Genomic DNA, 26,378 nt, shown 5'->3' on the forward strand with positions numbered 1-26,378 from the left:
AAAGTACCACACAGTATTTTTCAAACTTTATTATGGTTTGATTAAATTGATTTAACCGGTGACCTCTACTTATTTATCTCCTTATTTGTTTTAAAAATGAAAATTGATTCACAGTTGCTTTAAAGCAATAGATAGACATCCTGAAGGTCTGCCTAATGTTAAATAAGTCATTACATTTTTTTACTACTTGGTTTCTTTCTTATTTCTTCTTGTAATTTTCTTAGTTACCTATTGATTTGTGTGCTCTTTGGGAAAGCTACTTAATTTCTTTAAATCTCAAGCTACCAATCTGCAAAACAAATATAATAAATCATCCTGTATCAAGCTGATGATGCTTGATGGTCTTTGTACAACATTTTCAGTTTCTCGGATGAAAACATAGTGTGCTGTTATTACTGTTATTCTAAACTCTGCAAGCAAAATCCAGTCTTCTTATTCAGGTCTACTGTGAATATGAACAATTTTCACTAGTTCTGCTGCATGTACACGAAACAGGTCGAAACGATAGAAAACTCAGGTCCAGTACACTGAAAAACAAGATCATTTTAGTAGCATGAAATATAATATTATTGTAACAGTAATGGTGAAGACATTTGACAGGTGTAGAGAAGATCAAGCTTCTTTCTGTTTCAAATGACTAATCAGAGAAATTCCTCAGAACCTCCAGAGTCGAGTAGCAGTTGCATCCATTTTCAATTACTTGATTTCTTTCTTTCTTTCCCTCCTTTTTTCTTTCCTTTTTTTTTTTTTTTAAAGAAATTAGGAACAGAAGCTTCTGGTTCAAACTGAAAACATGTCTCAGTGTGCTTGGAAGTTATCCAAATAGCATCTGCCACAGTATTTTGTCTATCCCTAAACGTTTTTCTTTTCATGATAAATTTGTACGGTATGATGCAATTAGATGCACTTCCCATGGAGCATCGAGGAAGTCTGGCTGTCTCTTTGGACGACTTTTTCAGACTATTTCACACCATCAGGTCTGCTTGGCATAATATCATATAAGGGATATACAACTTTTCACCTATATTTTTTGGTATGTTTCTACAAATAAATAGTGACTAAAAATAGATTTCAAAAGCCAAATTTTAGCATACCAGTTGAAGCTGTAGAGCAGTGCTGCTTAGCTGTCTTTATAATACTTCCTCTACAGTATTGCCTCTTTATAATATTTTATCCTTCAATTTTATATAATATTCATGTAATGTTTTACATGTCACACTTGCTCATTTAGAAGGCTTACAAGACAACTTTCTCTGCTTCAAATAACCACATTCATCTGTTACAAAGTGGGACCTAAAGCCTTTCAGCCAAAACTTACTAGTTTGACAAAACTGGAGATACTGCAAGGGTCTCACTTTATTTTATTTAATTTTGTTTTCTGTCTATGGCAATAGTGACCACTGAAATTAATCCAAACAATTAATCGTTCTGATTTCAGTTGCTTAAAAATGACTCCCGTCTGGGTTGGAAAGACGAGAGATTACTGCTCTTTGGTTTTTTTAAAAAGGGCTAATGACCTGAGCCACTGGTGAGTTTTGGTAGCACGGGTTGCCTGTGATGGCTGCTGGAGCCAGCGGTGCCCGTCCCTGCCGGACGCTTTGTCCCGGCGCTGGCGGGTCCCCATCCCGGCACGCAGCATCTGGCGGCCGGCGAGCAGGCCCGGCCCGACCGATGTAACACTGTTTGTAATGAGAAATCTAAACAGGGAATGGCAGCGAGGCATGACAGGAATGTGTTTCCATTGGAGAAGCCCGTGCAGAGAAAAAGCATAAGCAAAGCCATGTCCAGAAGGCCTTTCAGCTGGCCAGGGCGGAAGACTGATGTTATTGTACACGGGCTGTCATGCTGCCAGTGCTCCCTCACGGGTTTGTTTTCTCTCATGCTCTCCCTCTCCCTCTCCCTCTCCCTCTCTCCCCTGCCTTCCTCCCGGGGCCGGCTGTTTGCTCAGGTGGACAGTGACACCGTTTGGAACGAGCTGCACTCGGCCGGGGCGGCACGCATGGCGGTGGGCTGTGTCATCGAGCTGGCGGCCCGCGTGGCCTCCCGGGAGCTGAAGGTGAGGTCCGGGCCACGCTGTGGGTGGGAGAGCCGGGGCGGGGGGCCGGGCGCTGAAGGGAGACGTTGTTCGATCGCTCTGCTCCGGGGAGGGTGGCGGGAGGAGGGCCGGGAGGGTGGCCGCGAAGGTGTGGCAGCCCGGGTGGCTCTTCCAGCCCTCGCCGGGGACAGTCTTGCCGTCCATACGCTGAAGCAGTGGTGGGTACTTACAGCGCAGAGTTGCTACAGCCCAAGGTGAAGTTACTCATAGCGTGCACATCTCTGGCAAGTGGCTGTGGCACTGCCTTTTGAAGTGAATTTTTTAAGTCTGGGTTTTGTTTTTTTTTAATGTGGTTGTTTAGCACGTGCGTAACCTCAGGATACCACCCAGAGAGAGGGGAGGCAAAGAGCGGGTGTGCAGGCTCGGGGAAAGAGGGAGGCGGCTGGTGAGAGAGCGATGGCCCAGGAGGTGCCTTTCCGCCAGGCCGACTGCCCCGGGTTCTTCTCCCTGGCCCCCTTTCCTATCTCCGTGCTGCGCGATCTGCAAGGCATGATGTACAAAACCCAAATTATCCCCAGTCTAAACAATTTATAAAAGTCCCAGACCTGACAGACTTTGACATTTTATTTGGTATTTTAACAGCCCTATTTAAAGGTACACCATATGCAGCCGGAGTGCAGGCTTGCCCCAATAAACATTGTTGGAGCTAACATGTCTCCTTAATGAAACTGTTTATTCACTTTCCAGCCCCAATACTAATGGATTCAGTCCTGTTTCCAAAATCAAGATAGAAATAGATATTTTAGAATTAGCATCGTATGATGATTTTAAAAATTCCAAATTGTACTTGAACTTGAGAATGTTCTTCCTGTCTACCTGTCTTATTTCAGTCAAAATACATTAGCTACATATCTGGGGAGGGCTACATATGTTTACATGTATTCATACATAGATATAGAATATACAGGCACATAAATGACAGTGTTCTCAGGTGAAATGCAGTACTATAGCTCTGACCCAATCAAATGCAGTTACTAAACTTTTACATTCAGATACCTAAATCACTAACCAGGTACTACACAAAATGTACAAATTTTGAAATCTCAGATCCGGGACAGGGCGCATCATATGGGATCCTGTTGTGCATCCTTTCTGATGGGTGCTTCATCCACATTAAGCCTTTTGTGCACGGTAGGATTCAATACACAATTCACTGTGCATTATTCCCACCCAACAGAACTAATGAAAATGAAGAAGGATTTTTTTAGCTGTTTTTTACCTTTGGAGACTCCAGGATATATGTTGGTCTCTAAAGCAATATAAAAGCAAGTTTTGATAATAATGAGATATGTCCAGTGTGCATTTGACAAGGCCAAGGTCTGCTGCAGAATCTTTACCGATTACCTCTGTACATTTGTGGTGTCTTTGCACAGTGTGAATGCTCTTAGTTGTTTATGTGTGTGTGATGGACAGCTGAAAAGAATCAAACATCAGCCACTGTGAGACCTTGGTTGCTACCGGCATTGCAACAGTCTGTAAACATTTTAAATTTAGTACTAGTTTGTAGTTTACTGTAAATTATTGTTGATCCTAAATTGAATCTTTGTCTACAGTGCAGAGAATTGAAGCAGTCTCATGCAACCTCCAGTTGAGACATAGAAAAGGTAATTGTTCAATAGACATGCCAAGTAGTTGGTTTATACCAAATCATCAAGAAAATGGAAAGGATTTGCTGTGAAAGAGAATTGGGAATACTCATGCCATTCCTTACAGGTGTTTATCTAACCTGCTCCTATACTTCCAGCATGAAGTCCAATGACTTACATGCCACCATGCCAACTGTATGAACTAACAATCTACATGTGGTATTTAGAATTTAAGGTTATGAAAAGGTTATTAAGGCCTGACTGACAGAAGAAAAGCATGCTAGCAGAAGTTCTGGAAATGCACCGATCCTGATACTAGCTATTTTGGCAGAGTCCTCCTGTGTTTGCTTTGTCACTGCATCCATATAAGCCTGGGGTTTGCTGGCAAGTTGCTCCCAATACCTTCATATGGTAAATAACATTATGAGGATTTTTGCAGTGTATTCTGGGGTTTTTTACATGGTGTTCAGGATGAGATTTTAGGTAGCTGTAAGATTTTAGCCCCACAGATCTGTATGTTCCAATCTACCTTTATGACTTTACATGTTGCTTTTCCATCTTGCTGCCATTTTTCCTCTAGAAACATACATGTTGCATTGATCAGTTGTTTCTAGTATAGTGAAAACGCCACTTCTGTAGTGTACTTGTGAAGATCTGAGGAGAAGTAAGTGAAGCTGACTGCTTCCATGTGCATTCATTGAGAAAATATGCATGTGAAGCAACTATTTGGGGCCTGTACTGTGAGCACTGAGTGGGAGGATTAAGCTCTGATGGAAATCTGGAATGATCTGCTGCAACTTCAGAGTCTTTGGATGATAAAAAAACGCCTTCCAAGAATTGCGTGTAAGCTATAACAGCTCTGCATCATGTAAACAGCAAGATGAGAGCAGTAGAGAAACATGCTGTAGTTTTTCCCTGGAAGTTTACCACTGTGGATTGCTATCAGATGGCGCGCTGTCAGTTTGGTGTCATTTTAAGAAAAAAAAGTAAGTTATGAGACATCACATACTGATTTGTTCCCAAATCCCACAGTCCTCTGAGAAGAGCTGCATGTACTGAAGTTTACAGTGGCAGACTTACAATACACAGCAAGGACTTCCCACAGGGCAGTGCTCCAGATTGCAGCAGAGGAGGCAATGGATTATCTACCCACTGCACTGGAGAATCACAGATGGCTTTTTCTGAAACAGCCACGACGACATCAGGATAACCTCAGAGTAAAACTATCTTGCATAGACAAAGTCTGAGACAAGAAGTCTCAGGAATGAGAAACTGAAGTCATTAATATAACAAGTGCTTTTCTGACATGAGAATTATCAAATTTGTCAGTGTAGTTGGGTATGAGCAGTCCAAATATTTCTTACAGCTTGAAGAATCAATATATACGTTTTAAAAATGTCTAAAATTAAAATGAATAAATAGTTTATTTTATGGACATGTATTCAGTTAATTTAAAAACAAATTATTTACAATACTGAAGATAAATGTCTTCACTGCCTAGCTAGAGTGTAGAAACTAACAAACATAAACAGCACTGTATTGACTGGCATCTGACATTTAAAGTCCATTTCAGGGAGGACAGGACATTTCAATTTCTGTGCTTATTCCATGGTCTCTACTGATGTTGCTTGCTATTGCATAAAGTGATAGTAACAGGTCTGAATTACAGGTACGTGCTGCTAAGGAAAGGGTTGAGACTACAAAATAAATTATGAAAGTCTGCAGAACAATTGAGAGGTTCACTACAGAGCTGGGCATGAGTCAAACTTGTATGCAAGGCAAAAAGTTCTTTACTTTATTCTGAATTTCCTGAGACTATCAGTCCCATTTCATGCAGGTCTCATCTGAGAACAGCAACAATTTGTTCATCTGATTTGGACAGTGTTCAAAAACTGACCAGGAGTTAAGAGCTCTCTTCACTGTAGTTCAAACCCCTTGTGAGACATCAGGTTTCTTTGATCTCCTTGACTAATGGGGAAAGCATTAATATGACAGTGCTAAGGGTGTAAAACAATAGGGTTTACTGAAATTCTCCTGCTGCATTAATAGTAAATTACTGTAGAGTTGTTTTCTTAAAAATCAAGACAAATTGTCCCTTCTCTGGGGAGTCTTAATCTGGATGGTTTTTATTTGATTATATCAAACAATCAAAATTAAGAATTTTGGGGGTATGAGCACTCGCTGAAATCCATTTGATACACCTTTGAGATAATATTTAATAGAGAATAAAGAATCATACTGAAATATATAGTATGATAAATGTGATGTTATACTGAGTTAAATGCAATGCTTTTCCTTTTTTCATTAATTTATTTACATGTATGATGTATGTCATCTTGGCAATATTACAATAGATGAGCCTAAAGATTGCATGCAGGTCACCCTTTTTTGAGCTTTTTATAATTTAGGGAACCTGCTGATGCATGATGATGAGGTATTTATGTTATATGGAATTGGTGCCACAGCTCTCCTGTCTGGCTGTTTTTCTGTATCTACCTTTGCTCCTTTCTCATTTCCCCGACAGATTTAGGTAGATGGCTTTTAATAATCTACTGGCTGACCACAGATCTTTAGAAGAGTGGAGTATGCAGAACTGGGTGAATATAATTCCACCACAGTCATTAGCTATATCCAATAAATAATTTTAACAGATAAGAAAAGTCTTATGATATATTCCTTGGGGTTTGGGGAAGAAATTCAGGTAGTGCCCTGCATATACTTTCTTGCATGCAGTATAGCTTGTGAACTTGGAAATCATTGTCTCTAGCCTCTACCTAACAATCGTACCTTCAGAAAGAGGGGCGTAAAAGATCTGCATCTGCAGAGAGAGCATTTCTTTCCTGGATGTGTCTCCTGAGGATCTCCTTCCTCTCTCGCATTACCACAGGAAAATAGAGATGTGCTAGAAGCATGTTGCAAAAGGAAATGGTGCATGTGGAGGCCCAGGCTATAACACACAGGCTATAACACACATCCTGTAGGATCCAAAGGCAGCTCTGCACCTCACAGTGTCCCAGTCACTGCTCTGCAATAACGAGGCAGATTTCAGGAGCGCATGGTCTAATGGCTTGGTAGCAGTGGTAAGTGCTGTCCTGCCCTGCCTTCCCATTTATTTCTCAGCCCGCCCCGGCTGCTTCCCTTACATCGATTCTGATGCTCAGCTCACCTCCCCTCCCTGCCAGCACGCTACTTCCCTCACAGGCAGCTAGGCACAGAGACTCTCCCCTTGCCTGCACCTGGCTATCCTGCGCAGCAGGAGCTTCCCTCCTACTGCTGAACTGGACGAATACAGAGGTCATCCAAACCCCACATCAGACAAGTCTTAGAGGAAAATAAGGGAAGGTTTCTGCATCGGTGGTGTCTCTTGAGTTTCAGATTCCATTTATAACTCTCAGAGCTTGCAAAGAATCTCACCTTTAGGACTTAGCTTGCCAAATTATTGCTTTTTCTGAAAGAGTTTGGGTTGCTGATATTTCCATTTTTTAAATCAAATTATTCATGCCCATGCTGCCACCTTTTTTGTTGCCATATATTAGGTGTTTATTAAGTGATTAATACTACTTTTAAGAAGTTGGAATACAGATAGTTGATTATGTTAGTATGATAATATTGCAATAGTTATACTTTGATGAATAATGTCCTTCAAAATATTATTTGGTCTTGTAATGGTTGTTTTATTGTGTGCTGCTTTGTGAACGTTAAATGTGTCTTAATTTCTTTTCTGATAACAAATTGTACATTTCTCTGGCTGTCCCTTAATATCTTACAATTGACTGGCAGGAAAAAGAATTGTACTAGTAAAAAATACAGTTTAAAAAGACTATACTAATAAGAACCTCTTTTTGCAATGGGAGATGACTTTCCATCATCATAGGCAACTCAATGCCAGAGCAGATAGTGGAACTAATGAAAATCCAAAGGAACATTTCTGAAATGGTTTTCTTCAGCCTCAGATGACCCCATCCAGTAATATTATAAGCTGGAATTAATTATTTTAAGTACAGTATCCATAATAAGGATTACTGTCTAGTTTACTTTGCATATCCTTTAAATATGTCAACGTTGGCAATGGCAGCAATCTTTTCTGTGACAGAAACACGTAAGCGCCATATTTTTTTAATTTGAAACAGAAGAGACCTACACAATAAACTATCAAGAGCTGGTAGGATTTGTATGGTTATTCCCTATTTTTAAAAAAGTTTGAATGAATGAAGAAGCATTTTTGCAAAAGAACACTCAAGAAAAAAGGCACATAAGTCAAAAGCGTGGTCTGAGACTGCCTTGCACATCCACTTCAGCTGAATTGAGTGAAGCACAAGCCCTTTCTCTGCCTTGTCATATGTATGTGTGTGTGCATGTGCACACACACACGTGTAGAGTTGCCCTGTTGGTAGTTAGGGGTCATTTAACAGGATGAAAGCAATTGAAATTAGTTTCCTCCGAACCAGAATCTGATACGTTCCTTGGATAGTTCTTTCTGATATGTCAGGTTGAATCAGTACCAAAATAAACCTCCCGCATTTGGTCATTGCTACTCTGGTGTCTTTGTATAATCTATGGATAACTTATATCAAACTTGAAACTCTCATTCCAAATGAGCTTGGTTATTACTGTTCTCAAGGCCTTTGTCACAGAGGGCTATGGAGGAATCATCATATGGCAAATTGCACTAAAGTAGTGAATAAGCAGAATTAGCTTAATCAACCCCCTCCCCCTCCAGGCTCTTAGTTTTCTAGTCTTAAAAGTATTCTGTATAAAAATCACTCAGTCATCTTTCACAGCTCTTCTGCTATGTTTTCTTAGAACAAAATCTAAAATGAAGTATCTTGCTAAACACATAATAAACAAAAAGAGCTGAAAACAAATGTCTCCCTAGTACCTCAGTGTCCTCCCTCCAATAAAGCTTCAGGCCAGCAAATTTCTATGCCTGTCTGAACAACACCAAACCTCACACAGCTCCTCTGGTTACCTACAAAAATCTCCTTTCCTGGGAAGTAGTCTGTGCTCAGGTGCCTCCTGGACAGTACTCCTCTGGCAGACTCTGCCCTGCCCTAGTTTCCAGCTCCCTGTGTCACCCTCTGCCCTGTAACACTCTCTCTCTGCCTTAAAAAAATTTCTGAGTGATATGTGGCAGTCACAAAAAGAGGCATTTCTTCCATGCCCAGGCACAGCATTTTTAACAATGCATAGTGTGTAAGAAACAGTAACAAATGAATGATTATTTTACTAGTGTTAGAGATATGATTGATAAAAGCCATCAATCAGTCACCAATGAAGTCTTTTAGGTAGTAGTTTGTATTCTTTGCTTTTAGAAAGTTACAAAATTACAAAATTTTATATGGATCCGTCTCTTAGATACTTTATCCCAGCAATTATGGTTACATTTGTAGCTGAATGACTATTATTATTTCATATAGCAGTACAACTTTAATTACATGTGTGGTACATAGCTTACCTCCATGAGCGCTCTGTTCTTAAAAATCTGTCTGCTTTCTTTCCCAGTATAGTTAATACTCGTTGTGGCTAAACAGGCCATCACAGTTGTGTATGTTAGCCTGCAAGCACCAACATTTCATGTATATTTTCTGGTGCTATCTTCCTAGACTTTCAGGAAAGCAGACAGGGAACTCTTTGTTTCCATCACAGAGTTAAATGTGTGATGTCCGTTTCTGTGTTCTTGGCCTCTGCTAGCTTCCTCTGCAAGACAAAATGGTATTCCCTCATGTCCATTACTGTTTTCTTGGCAAATCTACATGCTGCTAATACTGCTCTGTTAAATCATGGGTTCTTGTTCACTGCATTCGTAGACCCCCAGGGCCAGATACTGGCTCCTGCTCTGGCAGTATGAATAGCTTGTAAAATTGTCCTAAACAGGTACCTGAGATTTGCCTTGGCTTTACACCACTCACTCTTATGCTTACCCTCCCTGCTGGATGGCATAGCTTGGGATCATGTTAAAATGTAAGTGACATTGGTAAGAATATGGTTTTCTTCTTCAGCGTACCGGTTGCAAGGGGATTGTTGTAGGCAGCCGAGACTTAAAGCAGCCCTGATGTTTGTTACTGTAGGAGTTAACTAATTCAGAGCTAGCAGGGTTAAAGATGGCACTATGGCCACTTCAGGAGTTACATCCTGTTGGATATATTGTACGGAGCACCTTTTGAATTTAAAGAAAAAGTTTTTTATATAACTTTATAAGTATACAAAGTTTTTTATATATGAAACATAAGAAATATCAGTTCTGATGGGACAAATGGATACATTTCTGCATGATAACTAAAGAAGTTTCTACAAAGAAATTAAGTATTAGCTTCAGTGACTTGCTCCTCATTCTGAAGCCTGTACACATTGAAGCAAAACGAAAACCTTTCCATTAAAAACAAGTGAATGTCCAAGAATGCCATATTTAAGCACTGCTAATTTTAAAAGCTAAGGGCTAGATAGGTTAAAGTATTTAGACATAGAAAATAGAAACTTTAACACCTGACTTTAGGAGGATGTTGAGCTTCAAGTGTGGAATCCAGACACTGTGTCAGGTACCTGGTCTCTATGTGAAATACACAGAGGTTCCTGAGAAAGTTGTCCTTAACAATGTGTGCAGCTGCAATTAGGTAGTGCATGGGACAAATTTACTCATCATTAGGGATTACGCCCATTTTCCTGAAAGCCTTTTTTCAAAGGTTATGAACTTCTGAATAAAATCATAGAATCACAGAACAATTGAGGTTGGAAGTGACTTCAGGAGATCATCTGATCCAACCCCCCTGCTCAAGCAGAGCAACCTAGAGCTAGTTGCCCAGGACTCTGTCCAGATGGCTTGTGTATATCTCCAGGTTGGAGACTTCACAACCTCTCTGGGCAACTTGTTCTATTGCTTGGTCACCCTTCCTGTAAATGAGCATTTTCTTAGGTTCAGATGGAGCCTCCGCTGTTTCAGTTTGTGCCCATTGCCTCTTGAATATTTGGGATGGATGGCATTGCTCTTTCATACAGGGGTTTACAGCTTAAAATACAAGAAGAGCTCCAATTCCTTATCTTTTCATCAGGAAGGAATTAATTTTTAAACTCCATATAAAACTGTCTTATCTTAAATTTGAGATTCAGTGGTGGTGTTTTGTCCTTGTTGAAGGACTGCTACTCTGCTGGAAATAAAGATTTGTAAGTTTGAATAAGAGCTGAGGAAGAGCATGACTCTAGACCTGTTGTTAGAAAATTCACTTAGACTGAAAAGATGTGTCTCGATATCTATTTTATGGACCACATAATCTAAATACACAAACAGGTATGGGAAGAATATTTACAAATTCATCCCCATGTTCAAGAAGGAGTTGAACCTGAGTCTTCTACTGCTTCAGTAAGTGCTCTTGGAGTGCCTGCTGGGGTTCATTGCTGTTTCTTGCATGGCACTGACTTTTGTTAGAGTCAACAAAAAGCCAGATGATTTTACTAGAGTAGTACCAGACTGAAGCTAGTATGCACTGCTTCTCAGCCAGGCTTCTCAGCATACCTGAGTCTGGTATGGGTCACTTTTGGTCCACTTGGAATCTAGGTAGAGCAAGCTCCTCAATGTCAAGCAAAGGGAAGAGTGATTCACGCCTTGCCACAGTCACCACATACCGCCCTAGGGAAAAATTGCCTACATCTAGTTTTATCCCCTTGTGTAATAGAAACACCAGTGGAACTCTGCTGTAGATGGTCAGTTCCAAGTCCTGGAGTAACCACCCATTTTATGGTATTGGCTTGAATGCTTGTCTTGGAAAGGTTCAGGGAGAGGTGTAATAGATGTCCAAGCATGATGTAGCCCAACACTCTAACCCAGCACGCTACAGAAAGGAATCAACTATACGACCAAAGACAAGAAGGCCACAGTAGGATATACACCTCTGTTCTTTGGAAATCAAGCATCAACTACCTATTTGGAGTCATGAAAGAAGAGAATACTTAACTTACTGTGGAAAAAGACTAACATTTTTTCTTAATTTTCATTAAAGGTCCAACTAAGTGGGTCTATCTGCAATGGATCTTCTTTATAAACTGAGTTTGGGCAGACTTCTCTGTTTGTTGTTCAAATATGCACAGATTTTAGAATATGTCTATTCAGGCTTTACTCTTTATCCTCAAATTTAACTAAAGTTAATCATTTAATGGCACAGACATGAATCCTTTTTCTAATGTTCATGTCTGTCAGACAGTTTAATGTTCTGTCTACACATAAAGGTGTCTGTATCCTAGTATAAATAAGGCTCTGTACAAAAATGCTTTGAATTTATGTGTGTTGGCTTCATTTTCAACATATTGCTCTGTGTTAGTCTTTCTATCTTTAAAGCAGATTTTTGCTTTTCTGTCTACTCTTCTGAGCTCACTGTCTGGTATTTAAATATTGCCTAAATAAATGAATTCACGTTCCGTTGTGCTAATGTACACTGTGTTCATACAAAGTTTGAAAGTAGGAGAAATGAAGTGTTTTATCAATTGCACAAAAGTTGTTGTTAATACTGTATGGTAATTAGATTTCAGTGTTTGGTAAAATTTGGTTATATTATATGTTTTATCATCGATATAACGTATGCATTGTATTTAAAAAAAAGAAAATTTCCCATGTGCATACTGAACATCTTGTAATGTAAAAACACATAAAAAATGGTCACAATACTGATGTGAATGTTCTGCATGCTCATGGAGAACTGTAATAGTTAACTTAAGCTCTGATAGCAGAAATTAGCTAGCTATAACAAAACAGGGCTTCCAAACAGTCTTGTCAAAGTAAGGGAACGGAAAAGAAAAGCCTATACTGTAGCTGTCATGTTGTCAAAAACAGTAGTGTTGATTTTTTCTGTCTCTATATTGCCCCATGAAATCCTCCCAGTGATAATCATCTTAATTATATTGATCTTTTGGGAATGCTGATAAAGTTAGATGATAATGAGCTGTGAGCTGAGCAGGGGCAGCTGTAAGCCTCCAAATTCTTACAAATATTGAGAGACCAAAATACAGGTAGCATGATGCTTTCTCTCTAGTAAGATACTCTTCCCTGAGTCTTCTTTCACTTTGTTATTTGTACATTCCTCACATAAATATACTTTGTTTTTTCATAAACGCTACAAAAGAATTCTTCACAGAATTCTTCTCTGTCATATTTTGTGTGAAAAGGAAATGTTAAAAAACCCTCAGAAGAATAAGGAACAGGGTTTTAGCTAAGAGTGTAAAGATGAAGATGGTTTGGTTCTGAAGATTAGTGCAGTCCACAAGGCCTTTTTTTTGGTAGTGTGTTTGATCTATAGGCAATTTATATTCCACCTCCAGGAATGCCTGTGTAAATATGAATGTATGTATTTTTTCTGTCTTTAGTTTCTTTGGTTTTGTTTTGTTTTAAATGTGGACATTTAATGCAAAATAAGGCATGATGTCAAATCCTCCAGATTCTTTAAATAGTGGCCAGAAGAACCACTCTTACAGATGTACTCTGTTTGCATTATAGTTTAATTTTGCTGTAGTGTGATAGAACTTTGGCCAGGCTCGGCAAAACTTTGCAGGTGGCTGCTTGGATTACGTTTAGCAGCAAATTGTATGAGACAGCCTGGTAGTATTTGTCTGCAAATTAATGCCAGTGAAACAACATAGGTAGACAATTGCACAGGTACACACAAACACATTCATAGGATTGTAAATAAACAGATTTCACAGGCACCAATGTAACTCTATTGACTGCCATGTTGTTCCTCCTTATTTACACCCGTGTGAGTGAAAGTTTAGTGACTAGCATGTTTGTTTCAGATTAACAAAGGCTGAAACATTGACATTTAACTATCTTAAGTATATCAAACTGGACTACTTTAATACTGATTATTAAAATATAGAAATATTCCATCGTTTTTCTTCCTGTCCCCTCCCCTCTGAAAATGCAATGCTTGGTCTTGCAGCCCTACATATACACACGGTATTTGTGTGAGGTTGCTTGAAAATACAAGTTTGACTGATATACTCGTGCACAGATTATAATTTCTTACTTTTATGTATGTGTTAATTGTCATTAATTTGATTTCAAACATATAGCTGAATAGAAGAGACTGTCTTGAGTAGTTGAAAGAAGAGAGTAAATTTGATGAAGTAAAGGTGTTATTCCTGAGTCTGACTGCTGTAAGAGAAATTTTATATGATACACACCCTTATGAGCCACTGCTTCTTGAATACATAATTTGACTTTCTGAACAGACCTACCTTGCCAGTACTTTTACATTTTCCCTTTACCTTACCCACACTGGAAGGAGGGAAACTCCATTTTTTTTATCTTCAGTGACTAGAGGCAAAAAATACCTTGCTCATCACTGATCCTAGTGCTGTACTTTATGAAATTTATATACAATTCCAGAAAGGGTGTTAGAAATTGACTTTAGGGAATCTATGAAACTTCCGAGCATGGCAGGTTTCCAAGTTTAATTTATGGTTTGCAGATACATGGGATATTCATTGTCACCCTTTTTCTACTGTTAAGAATTACACGTGTGTGTGTGTGTCTGAATTTATCATTTAGTCCATACAGAAGGTAGGGTCAACATTGACTAATTGTGTAAAATATATACCTCAAGCTACTTTTATTTTGAAACATCTCAAGCTGGAGCAATGTAAGATTACATGAACTTAGATCAAGAATGGATCAGTGCTCTCTGCTTCCTTTTAAACATGAATTCTAGACAGAAGAATTGATAACAGCAGCTTTCTCATCCTGCCTTTTTCCTCCTTTTTGGATCATGTTGTGTGTGTTGTATGTATGTGCATGTGTGTATTTATATAAGTTTATATGCCACTTTTCTCAAATATATTATTTCTGGCAGTACTATGAAAGGGTGATTGGACAGAAAAAGTTCTCAAGAGCCTCTAATAGATTTCAATCCAGTCTGCCTGCTGCTCTGTTTTGCACTGAGTCAAGTATTTTTTTAAGCTGATAATTGAAAACCTATCTTGTTCTTACAGAATGGTTTTGCTGTTGTAAGGCCCCCAGGCCATCATGCTGAAGAATCAACAGCCATGTAAGTACCAGGGAATATTGCCCATCTTGGAGCACTAAGGTTACTGGCAATCACCTGTGCTGTGCATGTCTCTGAAGAACTGTAATTGTTAGCAGATGACTGAAAAGGCTTTCTAGGTACTCCCAGAAGCAGATTTATGGCCTCGGAGATCATATAGCATTTTTTAAAATGCTCTGAACATTATTTATAGCTGTTTTCCTGACTGATTTGCTTTCTTATTTCTGTTCTTCTCTATTCCACAGGGGGTTCTGCTTTTTTAATTCGATTGCAATTGCTGCCAAATACTTGAGAGACAAGCTAAATATAGGCAAGATATTGATTGTAGATCTGGTATGTATTCTTGGCAAGCATTGCACTTTCAGTGCATCTAGATAAAAGATAATGAATTTGTATTTATATGTCAGACTTTCCTGCTTTTAATACCTACAAGTAGCAAAGGTGTGCATTTCCTCTGATTTTGGGAACTCATTAAAGCCAGGATGGCAGTACTGAAGCCATAAACGTCTATGTTTCACTTTAATGGTGTTAACTGCAATTTAATGAGAAGAAGGCACAGATCAGGGCAACTTTTATGGTCCTTAAATGAATTGATACTTCCACCGTTAAAATAACCCTACAGAACCCAAGTTTACTTTTCCCTACAGAATACAAACTTTAAATAGTCAGATGTGCCTTAAAGAATGTTGTTGCTTTGGTAACCAAATTGGCCACTTCCCCCAGCTAGCAATGATTCAACTTGTTGTGTAACTTCGATATTATTAAACAAATCAACAGGTCATTCCCTGTAAGAAGTTTTCAAGTCATGTATGCCAGCTTTTGATGGTTCCCTGAAGGAAAGCTACGTGATTAAAAATCCACTTCATTGGATTAGTCTTTTATTTTAATAGAAGGCATTCTTACACAATACTTAATATGTTTAACAAATGGATTATTTAAATGCAGATGACATTTGGCATGTTGTCTATATTATTTTCATGAATAATGAATTGGAGCTCTGCCTTGCACTTAAAGGATCAGCCCCATGCACAGCCCAAGGAAAGTTGAATGCTGATTTATGAGCACCATTTTTGTTTTCCTACAGTTCATGAGGAGGTGTAATAGGGTGTCTGACAAAGCATAGACAGGAAATGAACCCTGGCATCAAAACCTAACCTGTTACATCTGCACTTAATTAATTTTTGCAGGTGATAAAAGATTTAAAGACAAAATATGTTAAAGGGTTTTTGAAGTGCAGGGCTTAATAGTCTAAATCTTGTTCATATCTGCACTCATAATTAAATCTTATTGTGAAGTCGTGGCCTTACCATCGAGCACTTTTATTCAGTTAAACACGCATACTGGCTGTTGAAGAGAAGCAGAGAAAGGGGGAGTGTGGGAGAAGGAATGGCAAGAGAAAAATGAATGGTAGAATAACTATATGAGTAGGTTAGATATTCTTAGAACGTTTTTCAAATATTTCTCAGAGTGTTCTACTATCACTTAGGAACATAATTATAAACTGCAAGGAACCAGTATCTTTGAAAAATTCTCTTCCACTGTTGTATCTGTTTGCTGACTTGAATCTTACAGTTCATTGAGTTTTACTGCTGTAAATGCTGGCCAAAAGTGAACTTTATATTTATTCTTGTTTTTTAATACGAAAAACCTATTCAAAGTTTGCATTTTGTGAATGTTTTAAGTCTTTTTGACTGTAAGTGTTACATTCACCTTGTTGGTAAAAGAAATCACTTCCATTTGACCTACTCAGCCAATAAGAACTTCGGAATTCATCTTCAGTTTTGCAAGGCAAGGTTAAATGTGCAAATCATTACCTGTGCAAATGATTTCCCATGAAGCTGCCTAACCTTACCCAGGAAAGTAGATAGGGAATGCTCAGACTCTCTCTGACTCTATCCCATTGGCCAGAATAACTCAGCTGGTGAAAAGGGAGAAATATATGGCTGATGCAGATTACTTCACTCCTGGAGCAGTTGCAGTCCAGTCCCCAGCCTGCTCCATGGTCAATGCAATGGTGTACAAAAATTCACATGGAAAATTTCTTATGTATGCAAACTATGGATAAATCACAATCCAAACTGAATAAATGAACAAGTTAATAGTGATGTCTTTATATCCACCAACAGAGAGTTTTGGGCATCTGAAGGAAAGAATGGAATTACAGATGTTAGACTTGAAATTAACCTTTAAGGCTATTTTTTGACAGTGACTAGCACAGCAGGACCCCATGCTTGTTGGCAGCTACACGTTACTACAACGTAAATGTTAAAATGTAATATTCAATCCCACACATTAAACTGTACTCTAGTTACAAATTAAGTGTAGTATTCATAGCTGCTACATGTGTTCGTATATAAATTCTTAAATTCTTAATTTTTAATCTTTCCTTCATTTTTTTCTACATTAAAATAAAAGATGTCTCTGTCAGCTTTTCTTTCCTCATTCCACCATTTGAATAAATCTCCATTTTTGAACTGACTTATGTACCCTGAATGCTTTTCATCTACTAAGGGCAGAATATTAACACATTTCCCACATGTTAACATACACAGTCTTAAACAACACATTCCTTTGTCTAACCAGAGAAGTCACTGCTCTTCAAAACAGAGTAACCCTTGGTGAAATTGAAGTTTAGGCAAGAATGCTAAATTTAAGGTCTGAATAATCAAAAAAAAAAAAAGAGCTCTGTATGCCCATTTAATATTTTTTCTTCTCATTTGAAAACTGTTACAGCAACAATATATCTAAAGCCCCAAATATGCATGGAAAAGAAAGACTAATTAAAATCAGAAAATAAAGCCCTATTATGTTTTTAGTCACAGTCTCTGCAGATCTATCTATATGGTCAACATAGCTCCTCAGGTTGCTGTTGCAATCCTTGTTCCAAGATCATCCATGCTTGCACGTATGTTAGCATGATCCGGGTCTGTTTTGGAGTAAACCAATTAAATCTGTCACAGTTAAAGACTGGATGGGATTCTGGGGTTAGTCTGCATGCCAGATCTTGCTTAATTTGCCAGTCAGAGCCCTCTAACACTATGCTGGCTGCCTTCAAATCTCCAACACCCTCACACCAGTGTGTGCTCCCTTGCACCTCCAACATGTGTTACATTTAACCTTGGCATTAAGTCACAGTTGGGCTGTAACTTCATCCTCATGTTGTTTCAAGCACTTTCAACTGAGAAAAGAAAAGTAACCATTATAATATTACGCCACAGAGGTCCCAGAGGAGGTCCAAGTCAAGCACAATGCAGTACAAGTAAGACTCGATCAATGTAGAGAGTCCTGAACAACGTGGGTGAAAGTCATGGGCTACATCAGCTGGCAAAGAGCGCAAGCAGTGGGCAGTGCTTGCTGTGCCGTTGGCAATGTACACCTAACTTGAACCTTCCTGGAATCCAGCCATCCTGAGGAAAATGTGACCGTTCTCTGATACTAAATTTGGTTCAGACGTCAGAGCATTTGTAAAATAAATACTGTCCGGTTGATAGTGTTGCCATTCAGAGCACTTCATCTGTCCTCCTTCTGAATTCTCTCTTTAAATCAGAAATTTCAAAGGGATGGATTAAAGGAGGAGAATCAATAATACCTATAATTTTTCAACTTCTTACAAATGCCAGTGGAGAAACTTACAAAAAAGACTGTTTTCTTTTACTGAAAGGCAAATGGATTTTCCATTTTCACGTGTAAAATTTCTTGTGTGTCTAACCACATAGTACGATGGTAGAACTGTGAAAACAAAACTAAAGAAGAGGAAAAGTCCACCTCATCAGCCTTTGTTGTATAGATATACCGTCAGCATTTTTTTTCAGTATTTTTTTTAATGACAGAATTCCTTTTCACTGGCATTATATAATGTTTGAAATAGGGAGAATGGCCAAGGTCACTCGTTGATTGTGGAAGGCACCATCCTATCTGCCAGATGATTTAATAGCTAATGAGATCATATTCCTATGTCTTCAACTCTTGCCGTCATGATTTTGCAAAAATGAAGTATGAAGTCCTTTCCGCATCTGGCATCTCTTTTGATGTGGATCTAACTGCTGAGGGACTGCTAACTGAACTGAATGTTTCAAGAAAGCCAATTTACTCAGCTGGTCACAGAGCCTTTGACCTCAATAGTGGAACTTGGCAAATCAATGAATACACTTATGTTTAGTGTTCTGTCAAGAATTGTGAAAAAGCTCTGTAAACCATAGATCCTTCTGCAAAATACTAGTTTGTAGTTTAAACATTAGTCTTTCTTCAGAGGCCAATGAGGCTAGTTAATTAAGCCTGAGGGGTTATGAACTGTTGGCAGTTAATAAGTCATAAAATTCCTCCATAAAACAGGATGCTAGATTCCATCACTGAGGCAAGGAGTACAAAGAGCCGGTGTATAAATATCTAATTGTACAAAAGGACTGGGATTTCTCAATGACTGCTCATCTGGAGTCTCCAGGGCACGCTCGCTATGGTTTCCTGATTTTTAGAAGCCAGTTTAAAAAATGAGTGCATTAAAGAGTAATTTGCCTGAAAGTTCAGGAAGTATGGGGTGGTGAAGGGAGGGGGAAAGGGAAAGACAAAAGGAGGGCAAGGGAGAGGGAGAGAAACAGAGGCGGGGGGGGTTTAAAAGAAAGCAGAACTGAGCTCTCTACACTGAGTTGGACATTATTACATTTGTCATCTGTTTTCTTTCTCCTTTAGGATGTTCACCATGGCAACGGTACACAGCAGGCTTTTTATGCTGACCCCAGCATCCTGTATGTTTCCCTCCATCGCTATGATGAAGGCAACTTCTTCCCCGGCAGTGGAGCCCCAAATGAGGTTAGGTTTATTTCTTTAGAGCCCCATTTTTATTTGTATCTTTCAGGTAATTGCGTTGCATGATTACCCCTAATTTTCTTGTCCTTCTCTGGTTCTTTAAATTACAGCAGATTGCCAAATTGTCCACTGGGAGCAGGGGACCAGTGGAGAACAAGTGCATAACCCAGAGCAGTCCTTGTCAAACAAGGCTGGGCTGATCTGACATGTTGTTTGATGTTTGTTTCTAAAGTGCACTTGAGAATTTTTTCTTTTTTTTTTTTCCTTTCCCTCTCTTTTCCTCCTCCCTTTTCTTCCTCTTCACTTCTTTTGGCATTTTATTCCTATTTTTCAGGTTGGAAGTGGCCCTGGTGAAGGGTATAACATAAATATTGCTTGGACAGGTGGCTTGGATCCTCCTATGGGTGATGTTGAGTATCTCACAGCATTCAGGTTGGTACCTTTTTCTTTTAAATTTATGAAAACTGGTTGTAGAACATAAGCACATGAATAAGAGCTAATGTAATCTTGAAAGACAGGAGAATGACCTGTGGTGAAAGTAACTTAATCCTGGTATCCCAGTATACGAAAGCTTAGTAAATAATAAAAATGGATAATTTAATTGTTGTGATCATCAACTCAGAATCAACAAAAAAAAAGTCTAATGATTTAATCAGTCACTCATTTTATCATTATTATATCATGCCAGTAAAATTGCTTTGAGCTTGCTCACTTTTCTACCTACAAAATTTAAATGTAAACATTTTTACCAGGCAGAAGAAAATTACTGTTCACATTCATGTTGACTGCAGTTACATGCAAGTAGAGCAGACAGAAAGCAATATGAAGTATGGTCCAAATCCAGCATTCCTCTTTCACTTAAAAGTCTCATCATGATGCTCACAGATTTGATCAACTGGCTTTTTCTATGAATTTCAGTAAAGTGCTATTTACTTAAAAGTAAATAATTGTGAAATGTCTCAGTAAGAATGATAGGAAATATTGCATGCTGTATTTCTCTTTGCTTTCAATAGCTCATGCTAAATGAAATTTTATTCTTTCATAGGTGATGCGTCATAATCTCTAGTCTTATTTTGATGGGACCAGAAGAGATAAAACCACTTTAAAACACACTCTTTTAGACTTTCAGTCCTGTCTTACATACACCTTTTGCTTTCATTGTAAAGCAGTCCAGTGGAAGGGTTTAGTGGGCACTCACTTCTCAAGATTGGGCAAATGCTACGTGTTTGAAAAGAGGTTTCATATAGTGAAAACTGATATGCAAGAAAGGCAATGAGACAACTAATGTGTATCTCCAATCACTTTCAAGACTTCTAGTTTGAAGTACTGCATTTACCTTTTACAGCTTTTGACTATATTCTATTGAAAATACATCACAAAAAGTATAAAACTAATTTTTTTCTTTTTTTTCTGAAGCACTCCTGTGGAGTCCATGAAATAATATGCAAAGGATCTGATAAATAACACTCCTGAATTCAGAGTCTAAGCCCTAGACACAGAAATGGCTTTACACATTCACAATATCACATTATCGTGGAAAAGGTTTTAATTTTATTTAGAACATTTGCCTGTATTTAAAAAAAGCCTAAACAAATAGTGGCAGACTCCAAATTTTCTATACCTCAGTATTGCCTCAAGCTCTTTCCAAGATTTCTCTTATTCTTTGATGAGATTTTACAGAAGTTAGAGGACTGGATGGTTCAAATCACGGATATTAGTGTCTGATATTAATATATCTGGTATGATCACTCCAAAATTCTTTGTTTGGATCCAACCTGTCCCATCTAACGCTGTGGAGAATGGTGGTCCCAGCTTATTGAACAGAAGACTCACATAACTGAGACTGCAACCACAGTTGGTACCCCTGCTATACTGACAACCATTACCTGGGCTTAATAATGCCTTTTCAAATATGCACTTTGCAGTTCTAGTTTAAGGTACACTAGTAAATAGTTTGGAGCTGCTAATATTGCTGCTGTACCTATTGCTCTGCTTCAGAGTTAGAAGGAATTTCAATCTCTGTGCCTGAGCAAAGCAGCACTATTCAGGAAAATAAAATTCATGTAAGCTACTACACACTAATCATTTACAGACATACCACTAAAATAAGTGCTTAATTATATATATTTTTTAATGCAGATAAATTCAAAGTAAAGTTTAGGATCTCCCTTTAAAAAATTTCTGGTGGTGCAAAATGTAATGCTGTTATTTTAAATGCATCCATTCAACCTTGAGATTAATGTTGTAATTAACATGAAGGTTATATTCCTTTTATTTTTTTAAGAAATATAATGCTGTTGACTGATTAGAATAGATACTGCTGTTCTCCTTTCCTCCAAAAGAGTAGGAACAGTAAATTTTTCCCTACATCCTAAGCCCCTTTTTGCCTGGGCACAGCCTTTGTGCCCTCTGTAGTGCTTATTGATATGGATTTGGTATGATTGGTATGACAGTTCTGAGTGGGGATCAATGAAGCAAAGTGCATGGAATTTTGAAGGGCAAATATAAAAATCTGAAAATTGCATAGGGTAGACCAGATAGCTATTTTCTACGTATCTGCTCTGAATGGTAGGTAAATTTACAAGTCCTAGTAAAGAGACTCTTAATCTGTGGACCAGAATCTATCCCTGCTATTATCCAAAGTGTCACACATGATGTAGCCTGCGTTCTCAGTTTGGCCAGGACAGAACTGTGAGCAGTAGTCAGGAAAGAGAGATCCACAGTTCAGTCCTTTAGCCGTACATAGAAAGGAAGGTACAGTCTTGGAGAAAATCAGTAGAACAGTTGCTAAAAAAACCCAGAAAGTCAGCTGTTGCTCTGGAGTTTTGACCTGCAACAGGTCAGTTTTTAAGAAAATAAACTGAGTTTTGTAGATAGGAAAATGGCCTATTTTTTCAAATAAATTGATTTTAGAGACAGAGTTACAGAGAAGATCCTAAGGGATGGGGAAAATGTTGGACATCATCAGTTTTAAGAGAAAAATAAGGGACAAAATGGAGAGATTTTCTCTTTATACCTACTCCCCAGTAGACAGAGTGGTCATGCAGTATTCAATCCCCACCAAAGGTCCTCTCCAAAATAACCAAGTGTGAATAAGTTTGCAGACAGGTGGAGCCTGTTTGGAGAGAAGCCAAGGCTTCCTGCTTTCTGGTTGCCTCAAGAGCCTAATCCTTTGAGTTCTTAGAAACTGAGAAATTTGCATTAAAATCATCTAAAGGTCCCTAAGGGGTACACATAACCTTCGCTTTCTCACCAGCAGAGCTCTAGTTTCTTCCTAGAATTGCACGAAGCACGTATTTGAAGTGTCAGCGACCATGACACTAGGTAGCTCGTTACTGCTTGATTGACTGGCAAATTTCACAGCTGAGATCCTTCTGAATGATAATGCCCACAGAAATAGAGACCAAGGCTTTTTTCTGCCTCCATGGAGTTTTGCCCGTAATCAGGTATTATATATGATGATGTATTTGATATCAGGTATATTGCTCTTAGCCCAGAATCTATTTGTAGAACAGTACAAGCGTTTGCACACACACACATATATACACATGCAGGTAGCTGAATATTAGTTATTTTCCACTGCATAAATCACTAGATAAATCTATTTTAAGTAAATCTTGTTGGGACTGAATGAGATTCCACCTCAGTCTTCCTCCAAACTGTCCAAGAAAATATATCTATTTCTTCAGCAAAAAGCAACTTTCATGTGTAAAAATGCAGAAAAGTTGAAGATGAGTTAGAGGAGTAACACAGAATAATCACTTCAAAGGCATGCTGAGTGAGTGTCTCCCCTGGGACTCTAGTGGGAAACAGGAAAAATTATGGTGCTGGTTTGTGTCTGCCATTTTGATTTCAGTGCTACATGAAGAGTCTTGATTGTATTTTTAAACTAACTTTTTATAGCGCAAAATGAAATGTAAATGTCTGTAGCCAGTTTGAAGATGAAGAATGCTCTTTCATGTATAAAAGAATATGTTTTCCCTTCCATTTCTTTTCCATTCCTACTAAGAAAATACGGTTGCTCGTGTTAACTACAAAGAGGTAGTGGAAAATGTGAGAAAGAAATTTCTGCAGAATGAAAAAGAAGTGCAGTAATCAAATCACTATACCTTGCCAGAGAAGTTTTTTTTGATGGATGTTTGTCATAGTTAAGCAACTGATCTAGCTACAAAAATCCTTGAAAGAATGTCCTTTTTCTAAAAGGCAGGCATCTCTTCTTTTCCCCTATGATAACAAAAAAGCACAGCTCTTTTCCATTATTTTCAAGGCCTGATGTACCTTTGCCTCTAGAGAGTTTTGTTTCGTCATTTACTTCCACCTATTCAGGTTAAATTTGCTTTAATTTCTTTGAAAGCAATAGGAGATGGTGGCTATTTTCGAAGAAGATGATTCTACACTCAAGTTTGCAAGGATGTAATCCACTCTCTTCTGCCAACAGTTATAGAAAAAATAAGAGCAATGGTCAACTGCTAATGTTCAAATAATTATTTTCATAAGCTCCACATTATACCAGATGTGCTTAGTAAAGGAGGCAGCAGACAGAGGCTCAGGTCTGTGTTGTGCATGCACACAGGTACGTGTATGTACTTGGAGTTTACAGAGGACAGGAGAGATGTGTTTCCATAGAGCAGAATATAGAAGACACAGGAGGCAGTGGAAACAAACGTGAGTGTTTAGAAGAGTGAGGGAGAAGCAAGAGACAGAAGGAAACTGGGGTGTGCCTTCCAACTGCTTTGCACTGCTTCTATTCAACAAAGGAGCTGTAAATTTAGCTTAACCAGCCAGTATGCTCTGACTGCTTTGCTTTACTCCAGAGTAGCATAAAACAGCCACAGCATATCTATGAACCTGGCCATAAAAGCTTACATAAAATGAAACATGTATGTGTGTGTTTCTTGGAATGATTAGAAATAGCTCATGATAATACTATCTTTGAGTTCAATTTTTAGCTGTCACATGTATGATTTTAATTTAAGAAGGTGAGCAAATTCAAAAGACATAGGTGACATTAAGGCAGCATTAAGGATGAACTATATCCATGCTTTAAAATTTAAAATACAGCACAAAATTTATAATTATCCCAAACTAATAATTTTAAACAAAGAGAATTCAAAATTAAAATCATACTTGAAACCACATATGTTAAAGTGTAAAAATGAAAGAAAATTAATGTGTTCAGAAAATCTTCACTTTGTATTACAGTTCTCAGTGCTTGTTTTGGGAGCAAATAAATATGTTTAAAACTGTCAGTATTCTAATCTCTCATCAAAAATATTAAGAAATATTCATTGTAGTCTTATGGCCTTAGAGGGCATGGTTAGGGTTCTTTGAGAGATTGCATTGATGTATACCAACCCTTTTTTTGCCTTATTTTTGTATTTCCTGAGCTGATGACATTTAATTTTGACATTTCAAATGAAAAACTTTATGAATGGTTTTTTTTTTGTTTCTCAAATATATTCTCTTTGTTAACTCTGTTTCAGCATAGGTACTGACTATGAATTTTTTTGACTTTTTAAGTTACCATTTCATACATAAAACCTAAAAAGAACACTCAAAGAAAATATTGCCATGTTTTCCTTATGCTTTTTCATATAAGTATACATAGATTGTATATATTTGTATATATTAATTTAATTTTCCTGTAAATTTTATTTTTATAACTTTTTGTTCACTAAGAAATTGGAGATACCAACTTTAATAAGTTTGTGTATCCTGTTGGTATTGAGTTTCATGGTCTTAAGTATTTGTCTCTGAAAAACAAAAATTCTTTGTTTTAGATCAAATCAATAGTCCTCTACTTTTGTTAAACATCCATTTGTTCACGTACTACATGTGTAGATGAAGTGCACATTCTTGCCTATCTATATTTATTATTTTAAATACATTTGTATTATCTGTGTCATGTCTTTTCCTATTTTTCTTCTCTCAAAATACAATATTTCTGGTCTTTTCAATCGCTTTTCATTTAGAAATGTATCCAGTTGCCAAATCATTTTAATTGCTCATCTCTGAAGCTCTGCTATTTTCTAGAAATGAGCTAAATACACCACATGAGGGCGAACCATCGATTTATACTATTTTGAATATTATTATGGCTTTTTTGGCATCACTCTTCTGCAATATTGTATAACACTCTGACTGAGTAGAAACCTTGGTTTTTGATAAACATAGCAAAAAAGCATAGGAGACAAAAATCAACATTTTTCCTAGCTGTACCTATTTACAGTGAGTCATAGAACAATGGTATATTGTGATAATATTTAATGAATTCTACCAACAATCAATTTTGAGAAAAAAGCTCTTTTAAAGAATAATTCTAAATACCCATAACTTAATGCTATTATTTTTTATGGCTGCAATGTCCAGAGGCTACTGCTGAGTCTATATTATGCTAGGCTGGGTCTAAAAAATAAGGTAAGACTTGGTTTCTGATTCAAATGTGAAGAGATAAAAAACCAGAAGTGTGGGAGAGGAAATAAAAAAGCCAAGTTAGCTGCTCAGCCTCATGAGTTAATAAAAGAACTAGAAGTAGACAGAACTAACATCTTCAGAACTTTAATCTGTTGTATTTTCAATGAACTCCATTGGCAATAGGCTCAGACTAGCAAAGTGCCATGTTTATCTTTACTAACGGAAATAAATTATTTATTTCTCAATATTTTGCTTTACAATAACTGGTAAAGATTATCCCAGCTATTGTTATCTCTCTCTTGTCTATTTGCTGACAGCAATGTGTTCAACATTTCACTGCATAAAGAGGAAGACAGGATCTCTGAGTCACATACATGAGAAGCAGATAATGATTTACTCAAATGTAGATGGACATTATTGAAAGTGCTAGTTATCCACAACCCTTCTGCATTGTCA

General features: G+C 37.9%; 1 protein-coding gene across 1 annotated transcript in view; it reads left to right on the forward strand.

Annotated features, from left to right (window-relative positions):
- The window catches only part of HDAC9 (histone deacetylase 9), a 445,270-nt gene that overhangs the window by 331,796 nt on the left and 87,096 nt on the right, over positions 1-26,378 (forward strand). The window contains exons 18-22 of the mRNA XM_059818316.1: positions 1,949-2,056; positions 14,653-14,708; positions 14,951-15,038; positions 19,392-19,511; positions 19,843-19,940. Of these exons, the coding sequence (XP_059674299.1) occupies positions 1,949-2,056; positions 14,653-14,708; positions 14,951-15,038; positions 19,392-19,511; positions 19,843-19,940 (470 nt within the window). The remainder of the gene's footprint in view (positions 1-1,948; positions 2,057-14,652; positions 14,709-14,950; positions 15,039-19,391; positions 19,512-19,842; positions 19,941-26,378) is intronic.

The sequence above is a fragment of the Gavia stellata genome, chromosome 6, assembly GCF_030936135.1.
Source record: "Gavia stellata isolate bGavSte3 chromosome 6, bGavSte3.hap2, whole genome shotgun sequence".
Taxonomy (NCBI): domain Eukaryota; kingdom Metazoa; phylum Chordata; class Aves; order Gaviiformes; family Gaviidae; genus Gavia; species Gavia stellata.